The sequence below is a fragment of the Mucor velutinosus genome (assembly GCF_035048745.1).
Source record: "Mucor velutinosus strain NIH1002 chromosome Unknown tig00001563, whole genome shotgun sequence".
Classification (NCBI taxonomy): Eukaryota; Fungi; Mucoromycota; class Mucoromycetes; order Mucorales; family Mucoraceae; genus Mucor; species Mucor velutinosus.
The window spans coordinates 4,494,018-4,508,500 of NW_027041904.1; the positions used below are offsets into that span (position 1 = coordinate 4,494,018).

At 46.7% G+C, this 14,483-nt stretch overlaps 2 protein-coding genes across 2 annotated transcripts; one reads left to right on the forward strand and one right to left on the reverse strand.

The window, feature by feature from the left end:
• Positions 1-30: 30 nt before the first annotated feature.
• On the forward strand, positions 31-12,709 carry ATC70_010106 (uncharacterized protein; the record flags this gene model as incomplete). The annotated part of the gene is made up of 5 exons (XM_064829326.1): positions 31-832; positions 895-1,482; positions 1,577-1,901; positions 1,963-10,292; positions 10,347-12,709. The coding sequence occupies 5 exons, from the start codon at positions 31-33 to the stop codon at positions 12,707-12,709; spliced, it is 12,408 nt and encodes a 4,135-aa protein (XP_064686528.1).
• Positions 12,710-12,918: 209 nt separating this feature from the next.
• On the reverse strand, positions 12,919-14,334 carry ATC70_010107 (uncharacterized protein; the record flags this gene model as incomplete). The annotated part of the gene is made up of 4 exons (XM_064829327.1): positions 12,919-13,159; positions 13,211-13,891; positions 13,962-14,076; positions 14,139-14,334. The coding sequence occupies 4 exons, from the start codon at positions 14,332-14,334 to the stop codon at positions 12,919-12,921; spliced, it is 1,233 nt and encodes a 410-aa protein (XP_064686529.1).
• Positions 14,335-14,483: the final 149 nt, after the last annotated feature.

A 14,483-nucleotide genomic window follows, 5' to 3' on the forward strand; every position in this document is an offset into this window, starting at 1 on the left:
CCACCTTACATAGCACATTTATCATTTTATATGGATCAAATCCAACAACAACAATCACTGCGTCCTTTGACCATCAAAAAGGACTCTGTCGAGGTTTCTATTCTTGTTTCAGCAAACACATGGGGATTTGCTGAGCAACTGAAAGAAGAGTTTCCTGCTACTGCTGCTGCTGCTGCCATGGAAGGTGTCGCTGACAACCTCAGTGAAATTGAATTAGCTGCTCGTTTTATGAAATTCGCTTCTGACCGTGCTAGCAAAGAACAGGCGTATTTACAAGTAGCCAGGTCTCTTTTCATCCATTTCAACAACGTCTATCTCAAGGACAACAACATTCATGCTGTGATACAAGATCTGCCTCTCGCTGTCAAGAAATCTGTCATCAAATGCTACTATTCCTCGCTCGCTCAGCTTGAAAATAGCAACGTCGTATCTGTACAAGAAATGAAGCCAACACAATCCGCCTTGTTCGAAGCCGCTAAATCTGGAGATGTCAAGTTATTTGCTATTTTTGGTGGACAAGGTAATATCGAGGAATATTTCGACGAGCTTGTTGATATTTGGGAGACATACAAGGGCATTGTCAAGCCTTTTGTGCGTCGCATGGCTGTGGTACTGGCTGATTTGGCTCATGGCCCTGAATCCAAGGTGCTTCATTCCAAAGGTCTCGACATTTTGCGTTGGTTGGACGATGCTGACGTTAGACCCGATAACCAATACTTGATCTCTGCTCCTGTCAGTTTTCCATTGATCGGGCTTACCCAGCTCCTTCACTATTATGTGCTGTTCCATGTCCTTGGTTGTAGTCCTGCTGAGGTCCGTGATTTACTTCAAGGTAAGTGCACTATATCAGCATGTTGGCCGATGAATGGCATTGTATTAAACCAAACTTTATAGGTACCACAGGCCACAGTCAAGGTATCATAAGTTCTATCGTTATTGCTGCTTCATCTACTGAGGAAGAGTTCACTCAAAACACGGAAAAGGCCTTGGGTCTGCTCTTCTGGATCGGTACCAGAGCACAACAAGAGTTTCCCTCATTTACATTGAACCCATCCGTCATTGAAGATTCCATCAGCAATGGTGAAGGCAATCCTACTCCTATGCTGGCAGTGACAGGTCTCAGAGAAGCCCAATTGATCAAGTACATCAACCAAACCAACACCCATCTTGCTCCTGAACGCCAAATTGAACTCACCTTGTTCAATGGTCCTCGCTCCTTTGTCTGCACGGGCCCCCCTCAGTCCTTGTACGGTATGAATCTCGGTTTGCGTAAACTCAAGGCATCCACTGGTCTGGATCAATCTCGTATCCCTTACTCTGAGCGCAAAATCAAGTTTTCATCTCGTTTCTTGCCCATCACTGCTCGATTCCATAGTTCCTATTTGAGGCCAACTGTTGATACCATCTTGAGAGATGCTAAAAATAACCATCTTTTATTCAACGCAAGTGATTTAAAAATCCCAGTTTTCGCAACTGATTCAGGTAGGAGAATGAGCACCGCCAACCAACCTATTGGGTGGAGCGTTGGGGATGAAAACCCACATCTGATACTGACTTTCATCCATACACTCTCTAGGCAAAGACCTCCGCAATGAGGCTAATCTCACTAAATCCCTCCTTCAGCTCATTTGTGAGCATCCTGTTCATTGGGAGAAGTCCATCCCAAAGACGGATTTGACTCATATCATCGATTTCGGACCTGGAGGTGCATCAGGCATTGGTGGATTGACCTACCGCAACAAGGAAGGTACTGGTGTAGAGGTGGTTTTGGCTGATTCGCTTGAGGGCGCCAACAAGGATCTGTCTTACAAGGCTGACTTGTTCAATGCTGATATCTCTTCTGTCAAGTACTCTCAAAACTGGGCTACATTGTTTCAACCTAAACTTGTAGAAACTGCCAGGTACAGTAAAAGCGTGCGATTAAGTAGCGCGGCAGGGTTTTAACCTGATTACAAAATCTAGTGGTCGCATTGATGTGGATACCAAGATGTCTCGTCTACTGGGCAAACCTCCCCTTATGGTGGCTGGCATGACGCCTGCCACTGTTAATGAAAAGTTTGTTGCTGCTGTCATGAATGCTGGCTACCATATCGAAGTGGCTGGTGGTGGGCATTTTAGTGAGGCTGTTTTACGCGAAAAAGTGGACAAGATCATGGCGCTCACCCGTCCTGGTGAGGGCATCACACTCAACATTATCTTTTTAAACGTACTTCAATGGGGATTCCAATATCCTCTGATTCAAGTCATGCGTAAAGAAGGCCTGCCTATGGAGGGTCTCTGTATCGCTGCTGGTGTGCCCAGTATCGATAATGCCAACGAAATCATTGCCAATCTACAAGCTGCTGGTATTCGTCATGTTTCCTTTAAGCCTGGAAATGTGGATACCATTCGTCAAGTAGTAGCTATTGCTGCTGCCAATCCTACAATGCCCATCATCCTGCAGTGGACTGGTGGTCGTGCTGGCGGTCATCATGGGTTTGAAGATGTTCATCAACCTATTCTTGAAACTTACGCTGCTATACGTCGTCAATCCAACATTGTGATTGTTGCTGGTTCTGGTTTCGGCGGTGCTGATGATACCTTGCCCTACATTACTGGTGATTGGTCTCTTCAATTTGATTATCCTCCCATGCCTTTTGATGGTATTCTCTTTGGCTCTCGCATGATGGTGGCTAAAGAAGGGTTAGCATCTCCTGATGCCAAGCAGGCCATGGTCGATGCTCCTGGTCTCGCTGATAATGAGTGGGAAAAGACATACAAGGGTCCTGCTGGCGGTATCATTACTGTTCTCTCTGAAATGGGAGAACCTATCCACAAGGTGGCTACTCGTGGCGTCCTTCTCTGGAAGGAGCTCGATGACAGCATCTTTACCTTGCCCAAGGAAAAGCGCTTACCTGCATTGTTGGCTAAAAAGGACTACATTATCAAGCGTTTAAATGCTGATTTTCAAAAGGTTTGGTTTGGTGAGAACAAGAAGGGTGAAGTGGTAGATCTTCAAGACATGACCTACTCTGAAGTTGTCCATCGCTTGATTGCTTTGCTTTATGTCAAACTTGAGCATCGCTGGATTGATGTCTCTCTTCGCAACCTGGTGGGTGATTTCATGCGACGTGTCGAAGAACGTTTCACTCAAAAGGCTGGCCCCTCCTTGCTACAAAACTATGCTCAATTAGACGATCCCACGACCTTTGTTGAAGAGTTCATGGCTCAATTCCCTGACGCAGAATCCCAGTTTTTGACATCTGAAGATGTGTTCCATTTCCTCGCTCTTTGCAAGAGACCTAACCAGAAGCCTGTACCCTTCATTCCGATCATGGACAAGGAGTTTGACATTTGGTTCAAGAAGGATTCTCTCTGGCAATCAGAAGATCTCGGTGCTGTTGTAGATCAGGATGTTCAACGTACCTGCATTCTTCATGGCCCTGTTGCTGCCAAGTATACTACTCGCACTGATCAGCCCATTGCTGAAATCCTCGGTGATATTTATTATAGCCATATTGATAGCTTGAAGGAACGCTACTACAAGAATGCTGTTATCCCAAAGGTCGAGTATCTCGGTGGTCTTGCCATTGAGGAGTCTCGTGTTCAAGAGGTTTCTGCTACTGCCACTGAGAGTGTCTTCAAGATTGATGCTGAGGACATTCCTGAGGAGAATGACTGGATCCAAGCCATTGCCGGTCCATCTTACAACTGGCTTCGTGCTCTGTTGACATCGCCTTTCATTGTTCAAGGCAAGAAGTTTGCTGAGAATACTGTGAGACGCATCTTCCGCCCCCGTGCTCATCAAAAGGTCGTCATCTCTCGTGCTGCTAATGGAGATATCCAGCGTGTCGTGATTCAAGATAAGCGCGAGTGGAGTGCCAACCAGAGCATCAGTGATTATGCAACATCTGTGCAACTTGAAACCAAGGACAACAACAAGATCTTGATGACCCTGTATGAAAAAAGGGCCAGCAACTATATTCCCTTGAATCTGGAGTTTGAGTATAAGCCCGAGTTTGGTTATGCGCCCATTCGTGAGGTCATGGAGGGACGCAGCGATCGCATCAAGGAGTTCTACTTTAAGCTGTGGTATGGTGTCGATAACAAGGAGGACTATCTGAACTTGAACATTCGAGACACCATTGCCGACAAGGGACAAGTGGTCCAATTTGACGACATTGCCGAGTTCTGTCAAGCTGTCGGAAATGAGGCTGAGATCTTTGGCGACCGCGATCAAAAAGTGGTGAGTGCTCCTATGGACTTTGCTATTGTTGTTGGCTGGAAGGCTATCATGAAGGGCATCTTCCCAAAAATTGCAGACGGCGATCTCTTGCGACTTGTTCATTTGGGCGTCAGCTTCCGCATGATGGATGGTGCTGATCTTCTCAAGGTGGGCGATGTGGTGGACACGCTGGCCAAGATCAATGCTATTGTCAATACAAAGTCTGGCAAGATGATTGAAGTCAAGGCCATGATTGTGCGTGATGGCAAGCCTGCGATGGAAGTGACCAGTCAGTCTCTGTACCGTGGCAACTTTACTGATTTTGAAAACACATTTGAGAACAAAGTGGAGGCACCCATGGAGTACAAGATGCATAGCAACAAGGAGATTGCTATCCTCAAATCCAAAGACTGGATGCACTGGTCGGATGCTTCTGAGGAACACAAGGTGGAGCCTGGCAAGTCGCTGATCTTCCGCCTCAAGACTGAACTCAAGTACAAGAACAGCCGCATCTACGCTTCCGTCAAGACATCTGGTACTGTCAGCATGCAAGTATCTACCAAAGAGTTTGTCCAAGTGGCTACTGTTGAGTACGAAGCAGGCGAGAGCCATGGCAATCCTGTCACTGATTTCTTGAAACGCCATGCTCAAGAGATTGAACAAGCCCACTTTTTTGAGAACGGCGGTTACTCCGTCATGCCCAGTCAGTCCGCTTACCCCTCTGTTGTCCATGCTCCTGCTTCCAATGAGCCCTATGCCAACGTCTCTGGTGATTTCAACCCTATCCACGTCAACCCTTATTTTGCTGATCTTGCCCGCTTACCTGGCACCATCACCCATGGCATGTGGAGCAGTGCTTCCACTCGCAAGTTTGTTGAAATTTTCGCTGCTGACAATGTGCCTCGTCGTGTGGTTGCGTACAATGTCAAGTTCGTTGGCATGGTCTTGCCCTCGGATCGACTCGAAACCAAGCTGTATCACACTGGTATGAAGAACGGCCGCAAGATAATCAAGGTGGAGACTGTGAATCAAAACAACGAAAAGGTGGTTGAAGGCACTGCGGAAGTCGAGCAACCCATCACAGCCTATGTCTTTACTGGTCAGGGCTCTCAAGAAAAAGGCATGGGAATGGATCTCTATGACAGCTCTCCTGTGGCCAAGTCCATTTGGGATCAAGCTGACAAGCATTTCATGGAAAACTACGGTTTCTCCATCATTGACATTGTGCGCAACAATCCCAAGGAAAAGGTCATTCATTTCGGTGGTCCCAAGGGCGAACGCATCCGTCAAAACTACATGAGTCTGCTCTACGATGTTGTTGCTGCTGACGGCACCATCAATACCTTGCCTCTGTTCCCTACCATTGACGAATACAGCTCCTTTTACAAGTTTGTCTCTCCCAATGGTCTTCTCTTTGCTACCCAATTCACTCAACCTGCCTTGACCTTGATGGAAAAGGCTGCTTTTGAAGACATGCGCGCCAAGGAGTTGATCCAATCCAGCTGTGCCTTTGCTGGTCATTCGCTAGGTGAATACTCTGCTCTGGCTGCTGTAGGCGATATCCTGCCTTTGAACTCGTTGGTGGATGTTGTCTTTTACCGTGGTATGTCTATGCAGTCAGCTGTTACGCGTGATAGTCAAGGCAGGTCTGACTATAGTATGATTGCTGTCAACCCTGCTCGTGTTTCCAAGGCTTTCAGTGATGCAGCACTTCGCTTCGTTGTGGATTCCATTGCTCGTCGTAATGGTGAGGTGCTGGAGATTGTCAATTTCAATGTCGAGAACTGGCAATACGTGGCTGCCGGCACTCTTCAAAACCTGGATGTGCTTGCCAATGTGCTAAACTACATCAGCGTTGCTCATGTCGACCTTCAGCAAGAAGCATCGCCGTTTGAAGGTGTCAAGGAGAAGCTCAACAAGATCATTGATGGTGCTTTTGAAAAGACGCAAGCCAAGCAAACACAGGGTCGCATCCATCTTGAACGTGGCAAGGCTACCATTCCTCTTTCTGGTATCGATGTCCCTTTCCACTCGTCCTTCTTGCTCAGCGGTGTCACTCCTTTCCGCACCTTCTTGGCCAAAAAGTTCAATCCCTCTGATATCGACGTTGCTCAATTAAAGAACAAATACATTCCCAACTTGGTTGCTGAGCCTTTTAGCACCGACAGAAGCTTCATTGAGAACGTGTATCGTACGACATCCAGTCCTCGTTTGGCCAAGGTGCTCAAAACATGGACTGATGACAAGTATGCTAGTCCTGCTCAACAACAAAGACTGGGCTACATTCTCTTGATTGAACTCTTGGCTTACCAATTTGCCTCTCCTGTGCGTTGGATTGAAACACAAGACCAGTTATTTAGAAACTACAAGATTGAACGTCTTATTGAGGTGGGTCCATCTCCTACCTTGACAGGTATGGCTTTACGTACCTTGGCTCTCAAGTACCAATCGTATGATAATGCGTTGAGTAACCGTCGTCAAACATTGTGTATCTCAAAGGATGCCAAGGAAATCTATTATGAACTGGAAGGTGCTCCTGAAGAAGCGGTTGAAGTGGCTGCCCCTGCTCCCGTCATTACTGCTCCCGCTCCCGCTCCTATTGTAACTGCTCCCATTACTGCTCCAGTAGCTGTATCGTCGGGTCCTGCTGCTGCTGTAGCTGACGCTCCTATTACTGCTGCTGAGGTCATTCTTGCCATCATTGCTCAAAAGCTGAAAAAGTCTATCAATGACGTCTCCTTGTCATCCTCTATCAAGGATTTGGTCAGCGGTAAATCCACGCTGCAGAACGAAATTCTTGGTGATTTGCAAAAGGAGTTCAACAATGCTGTTCCTGAAAAGGCCGAGGAATCTTCCTTGCAAGATGTGGGTGCAGCATTGAACGGTATCTTCGCTGGTACTTTGGGTAAACACACAAGCACATTGGTGGCCAAATTGATCAGTGCTAAAATGCCTGGTGGATTCACTCTGAACACTGCCAAGACCTACCTCAATACTACCTATGGTTTGGGCCCCGGCCGTGTGGAGAGCGCTCTCTTGGTGGGTATCACTATGGAACCTGCTGCTCGCATAGGTACTGAAGCTGATGCAAAGGCTTGGTTGGACTCTGTAGCAAAGACCTATGCTAGTAAGGCTGGCATTGCATTGTCCTCTGCAAGTGTTGCCCCTGCGCCTGTTGCTGCAGTCGCTGCTGCACCTGTTGCTACCGCTGCTGCTACTGTTGTTTCTACCGGTCCTACTGCTGCTGTCAGTGATGCTCCTATCAGCGCTACTGAGATTGTTCATGCTATCATTGCTCAAAAACTTAAAAAGACTGTGGGCGAAATTCTTTTGTCCAAGTCTGTCAAGGATTTGGTGAGTGGCAAATCAACGCTTCAAAATGAGATTCTTGGAGATTTGCAAAAGGAATTCAGCAATACTGTACCGGAAAAAGCAGAGGAAAGTTCTTTGGAGGAAGTTGGATCTGCATTGAACGGTACTTTCACAGGTGCTCTGGGTCAACACACAAGCACTTTAATTGCCAAACTCATTGGTTCCAAGATGCCTGGCGGATTTACCTTGAATACTGCCAAGACCTATCTCAACAGCTCGTATGGTTTGGGCCCTGGCCGCACTGATGGTGCTCTTCTTGTCGCCATTACCATGGAACCTGCGTCTCGTTTTGCGACAGAAGCCGAAGCCAAATCGTGGTTAGATACGGTTGCTCGTGCTTATGCTGCCAAGGCTGGTATCTCTTTATCGTCTGGCGGATCCTCTGCTACTGCTGGCGGTGCTAGTGGTGCATCCAGTGGTACTGTTGCCATAATCAACAATGCTGCATTTGATGCTTTTAAAGCCAAGCAAGATGCATTGATCTACCAACAACTCAACTTGTATGCCAAGTACCTGCAAAAAGACATTCGTGAGGGCGCTAAAAAGTATGAAGAGGAAAAGGTGGTTACCAAAAAGTTGCAAGCAGAACTTGACTTGTGGCTTGCTGAACACGGTGACACCTATGCAGATGGTATCAAGCCTGCATTTTCTCCTCTCAAGGCGCGTCGCTATGATTCATACTGGAACTGGGTGCGTCAGGATGCGTTAGAGATGTGGTATGACATTATCTTTGGTAAGCTCGCCATTGTCGATCGTGAGGTTACTACCAAGTGCTTGAGTATCATGAACCGTGCCCATCCAAAGCTGCTTGATTTCATGCGCTACAATGTGGAAAAGTGTGCTGGTGATCAGGGAGAGACGTACAGACTTGCCAAGGAGTTTGGTCAAGCTTTGATTGAGAACTGTGTCTCTGTGCTTGCTGAGAAGCCCTACTACAAGAATGTCGCTGTGCCCAAGGGTCCTACCACTACTGTCTCTGGGAAGGGAGATATCAAGTACGCTGAAGTGCCTCGTCCTGGATGTCGCAAATTGGCTGACTACGTTCAAGGCATGATTTCAGGCTCTGAGGTATCCGAGTATTCCAGTCGTCTCAAGGTGCAGCATGATCTTGGCCGCATCTATGAAATTATTCGTAATCAAAGCGCTGCTTCGGAATCTGACAAGTCTGCCATGGAAGAGTATTACACTGATATTTTGCGTGCCATGTCCATGTCCAACACGGTTGTCAGAGAACAGAGACCTCGTTCTCATGGTACTGCTGCTGATGCTACTTCTAAACAAAATAGCAAGACCAAGGAGACCATCCCTTTCTTGCACTTGAAGAGACGTAGCATGCACGATCCTAGTCTTGGCTGGGAATTCAACAACAAACTGACCACCATCTACCTCAATGCGCTGACTGAGATGGCTGAAAAGGGTATCACTTTTGCTGACAAGTGTGTTCTTTTGACTGGTGCTGGTAGAGACTCGATTGGTTCCGAGATCATGAAGGGCCTCATTGGTGGTGGTGCCAAGGTCGTTGTCACTACGTCTCGCTTCAGTCGCCAAGTCACTGAATACTTCCAAGGCATCTACAAGACCTATGGTGCCAAGGGATCTGAGCTCATTCTCGTGCCTTTCAACCAAGGTGCCAAGCAAGATGTGGATGCACTAATCGAATACATCTACAGTCCTGAGGGGCTGAACTGGGATCTCGATTATGTGATTCCCTTTGCTGCTATCCCGGAAAATGGTCGTGAGCTCGATAGCATTGATTCTAAGGCTGAACTCGCCCATCGCATCATGTTGACCAATCTGTTACGTATGCTGGGTAACGTCAAAATTCAAAAGGAAAATATCGGTTCAGATACGCGTCCTGCTCAAGTCATTCTTCCATTGTCGCCTAATCACGGTATGTTTGGTGGTGATGGTCTTTATGGTGAGTCCAAGATCTCTTTGGAGACACTGTTTGATCGTTGGTATTCTGAAAGTTGGGCTAGCTATTTGGTCATCACTGGCGCTGTCATTGGTTGGACTCGTGGCACTGGTTTGATGAGCACAAGTAACATTGTTGCTGAAGGTGTGGAAGCGCTTGGTGTCAGAACCTTCTCTACACTTGAAATGTCCTTTAATTTACTTGGTCTTTTGCATCCTTCCATCACTAGACTCTGCCAAAAGGAGCCTGTCTATGCTGATTTGAATGGTGGTCTGCAATTCATCCCTCGACTGCAAGAGGTGACCAACAAGTTGCGCAAAGAGATCCGTGAAACAGCTGATATCCGCAAGGCAATTGATGCTGAGAATGCGCTCGATTATAAGACAGTCTTTGGTGAGGAAGCTGAGCACAACTACAAGCCTCATACTGTTACTCCTCGCGCCAATATGAAGTTTGATTTCCCAACCCTCAAGCCATATGACGCTCTCAAGCACCTCGAACATCTCAAGGGCATGCTTGATCTCGACAAAGTCATTGTTGTTGCTGGTATGGGTGAAGTGTCTCCTTGGGGCAATCACAGAACACGTTGGGAGATGGAAGCCTACGGTAAGTTCTCTCTGGAGGGCTGTATCGAGCTTGCTTGGATGATGGGTTACATCAAGCATCTGGATGGTAGACTCAAGAACGGGAAGAGGTATTCAGGCTGGGTTGATGCCAAGTCTGGTGAGCCTGTGGAGGACAAGGATGTCAAGGCGAGATATGAACAACGCATTCTGGATCACACTGGTATTCGTTTTATTGGTAAGTTTGCTGTGTATATGTCATTTGAATGCAGGGATATTTACATGTTAATAGAACCTGAAATTATGGGCGGCTACAACCCAGAAAAGAAAATGCTGATGCAAGAAGTGGTAATTGACCATGATCTCGAACCTTTCGAGTGCTCCAAAGAAGAAGCTGAGCATTTCAAGCATCAACAAGGCGAAAAGGCAGACATCTATGAATCTGGTAATGGCAGTTGGTTTGTTGTCATCCACAAGGGTGCTGCTTTGTACGTCCCCAAGGCCCTTCGCTTTGATCGTCTTGTGGCTGGTCAAATCCCCTCTGGCTGGGATGCTACTCGCTACGGCGTTCCTCAGGATATTATTGACCAAGTGGATCCCGTCACCGTATTCAACATTATATCTACTGTGGAAGCCTTCATCTCTGCTGGTATCACTGACCCTTATGAGTTCTTCAAGTACATCCATGTCTCTGAGATGGGTAACACTACTGGCTCTGGTGTAGGCGGTCAAGCTGCTCAAAGAGGACTATATCGCGAGAGATTCCTGGATCAGCCTGTGCAAAAGGACATTTTGCAGGAATCAGAAATCAATACTATGCCTGCCTGGATCAACATGTTGCTTCTCTCTTCCTCAGGTCCCATCAAGACGCCTGTCAATGCATGTGCTACTGCTGCTGTGTCTATTGAAATGGCATGTGAGTCTTTGTTATCGGGCAAAGCTAAGATCATGATTGCTGGCTCCTCTGAGGAGACCACGGAAGAATCCAGTTATGAATTTGCCAATATGAAGGCTACTTCCAGTGCTGTAGAGGAACTGGCCAAGGGCCGTACTCCTTCTGAGATGTCTCGTCCTACTACCACCACTCGAAACGGTTTTACTGAATCCCATGGTTCTGCTAGTCATATTCTCATGACCGCCTCCACTGCCATTGAAATAGGTTCTCCCATCTACGGTATCATTGCTCTCAGTAACACTGCTACTGATAAAGAAGGTCGTTCTGTGCCTGCTCCTGGTGCCGGTATCTTGACTACTGCTCGCGAAACGCAATCCAAGAGAGTATCTCCTCTGATGAGCTTCAAGTACCGTGCTAAGCAAATCAAGGCGCGTCGTGCCCAAATCAAGGCCTGGGTGGAAAGCGAATATAAAGATTTGCACGAAGAGTTGCAAGAGCTCAAGGCATCTGGTGAACTTTCTGAGGAAAAAGAGGTCCAAGCATGGCTTCAAGAGCGCACTACATTCATCGAGCAACAAGCCAAGCGTCAAGAAAAGGAGGCTTTGGCTACTTTCCAGCATCAATTCTTCCAGAACGATCCTTCTATTGCCCCCATTCGTGGTGCTCTTGCTGTCTACGGTCTGACGATTGATGACATTGGCGTGGCTTCTTTCCACGGTACTTCTACCAAGGCCAACGACAAGAACGAATCGCGTGTAGTTAATACACAAATGAAGCACCTCGGTCGATCCAAGGGCAATGCTCTTTTGGCCATCACTCAAAAGTATCTTACGGGTCATCCCAAGGGCCCAGCTGCTTCTTGGATGGCCAATGGTATGATGCAATGTTTGCTGACTGGCATCATTCCTGGTAATCGCAATGCAGACAACATTGACACCATCATGCGCGAATTTGACTACATTGTGTACCCTTGTCGCAGTATCCAGACGGACGGTTTGAAAGCTGGTATTCTCAAATCCTTTGGTTTCGGTCAAGCTGGTGGTGAAGTTCTGATCATTCATCCCGACTATGTGCTCGGTGCCTTGGAAGAGAACCAATACAATGAGTACAAGGCCAAGAATGCGCAACGCTATGCCAAGGCGTATCGTTATCTCCACGACTCTATCACTGGTGTTTCTGAATTTGTGCAAGTCAAGACGGAGGCTCCTTACTCTGAAGATCTCGAATACACTGTCTACTTGAACCCCAATGCCCGTACTGAATACTCCAAGGAAAAGAACTCATGGCACTTTACTGACAAATCTGCTAATCTCGCTGCCCCTACAGCGGGTGATGCAAAAGTCACCAAGAGCATCTTGGCTTCTCTCACTGAGCAACAAGCAGGCAAAAGAGGTGTTGGTGTCGATGTCGAATTAACCAACGCTGTCAATATCAACAATGCTACTTTTGTGGAGCGCAATTTTACTGCTGCAGAAATTGGATACTGTCAAGCCCGCCCTGATCCCCAAGCCAGCTTCACAGGTCGTTGGTCTGCCAAGGAAGCCGTCTTCAAGGCCATCTCATCCTACGGTAAGATTCCCTCGGATGGTGCTGGTGCTCCTTTGAAGGAAATTGAAATCAACAGTAATCAAGTGGGTGCTCCTGAAGTTGTTTTGTCTGGCAAAGCGAAACAGGCTGCTCATGCTGCTGGTATCAAGCATATCAATGTCTCCATCAGCCATAGTGGTGCGTACAGTGTCGCTGTTGCATTGGCTCAATAAACCAGAAAAAAAAAACCTCTCTCCACGTAGATCATATAGACACATTCCCCTTCTCCACATTCAAACATGATATTGATTTCTAATCGGTAAATCCTCCCCAATTTGCTGAACAAATAAAGAAAAAGATATACATGTATACAATATAATTTTTCTGCTCATCACAGTTGGTAAATGTCGCTATGTACAATGATTGTATCCATTTTTATTCTCTAGTCATTCTTCTTCTTCTTCATTATCATCATCGTGCTCTTTTGTGGAGTGACGCCTGCTCGGAACAAGCCAATGGGTGTGGGTGTAGCGCCTGGTCGTCTGATGGTTCGAGGGCTGTTTATTCCTAGTGGTGATCCACCATATGAGTTTCGTAGTGCCTCGCCAAATCCACTTTGGGCGCGAGGTGTTGCTTGGCTCTTTCTCAGTAGATGTTGTGCTGCAGGAGACATCAATCCAGCACTGCAAGTAGAGATTAGTATTTCGTTATTTCAACCAACGAGCTCATCTTACCCTAATCTTGGTGTGCCCTGCACACTTCTCTGCCGTTCGTTCGTCTTTTTTCTGTATGCTTTTGATGCCTTTTCAGATAGTTTCATGCCCAATTCTTCTCGTTTCGACACCTGTGGTAGCGAGAACTGAGGCCCTGGTGTCTGTGATCCTCCAGAGATCAATAGAGGCGTACCTTCGATTGAACCCCATGTCATCTGTGGTGTGCCCACTCGATCTGGACTCAATGCTGGCGTGGCATCCACGAGATTGTAGCCTCTGATGTTGGGTGACGAAGATGAATGGTCGCTGTTGAGCCCATTCATTTGACTCCACGGTGTCAGTGAGCCATTCTTTGCAGCGATATCGGAAGGTGCTAGTGTTATTGTGCTGTTGATGGTGACATCCATGGTGGTGATGTGGGTATTATGGTGTTCAATCGATTTTGGCATACCACGTGCATCCTTCTCATTGATCCAAGACTCGCTCTTACCTTGCGGGAAATACATGAGTGCATTTTTTGCCTTGTACTTCCAGCCTGAGGGTGCCTTGTCGTTTGCTTCAATCAACCTGATAGGGCTCTCTTCATTGGGATGATCAGCAATGCGCAACTGCTTTGATTCTCGGTCAAAAAACCACTTGTTTTGCTCTTTTACTTTGATGTTGGCCTTTTCCAGCAGATCTGTGAAGGATGCGTTGTCCTCGCTACATAATAAACATGGATGAGCATCATGCTATTGCCACTGTAACCGTACACATTCCATTTCCGCCGTACCTGGTATATAATGTTTGGAATTGATCGAGAGATAGGCCGAGATTTACTCGCTTTTCAATGTTGGGTTCATCTTCAATGTAGAAATTGATGGGCTGATTCGACTCTCTGGATGGAGCTAATAGACAAGAGCTTTGGTCAACCTGCTTTCGTATCGCTACAGAATGATAAGCTGCTTACCTCTCTCTTTCTGCATAGAGATGTTGTGTAATGCCTTTCCAGCTTCTTGCAACTCGCCCAATGAACCATGGTTTTGAGCTTCAAGATAGTTTTGCTGTGCTCTCATTTTAGCGAGCTTTGGAAAGAAGTCTCTTTCAATGATTCGGCTGATGGCTTCAGTGTAAGTATCTTCATCCAAGACAACGGGCGTAGTCATTATGCAAAAAAAAAAAAAAAAATGCAGGAAAGAAAGAAAAAAGTTTTATTGCCATGTGTCCTTTTTGGAAATGACCTTTACATATGTAGATGAATGAAAGACAGAAGACGTCACTGGACAACATCTTGATCCATCATGCTCCATGTATT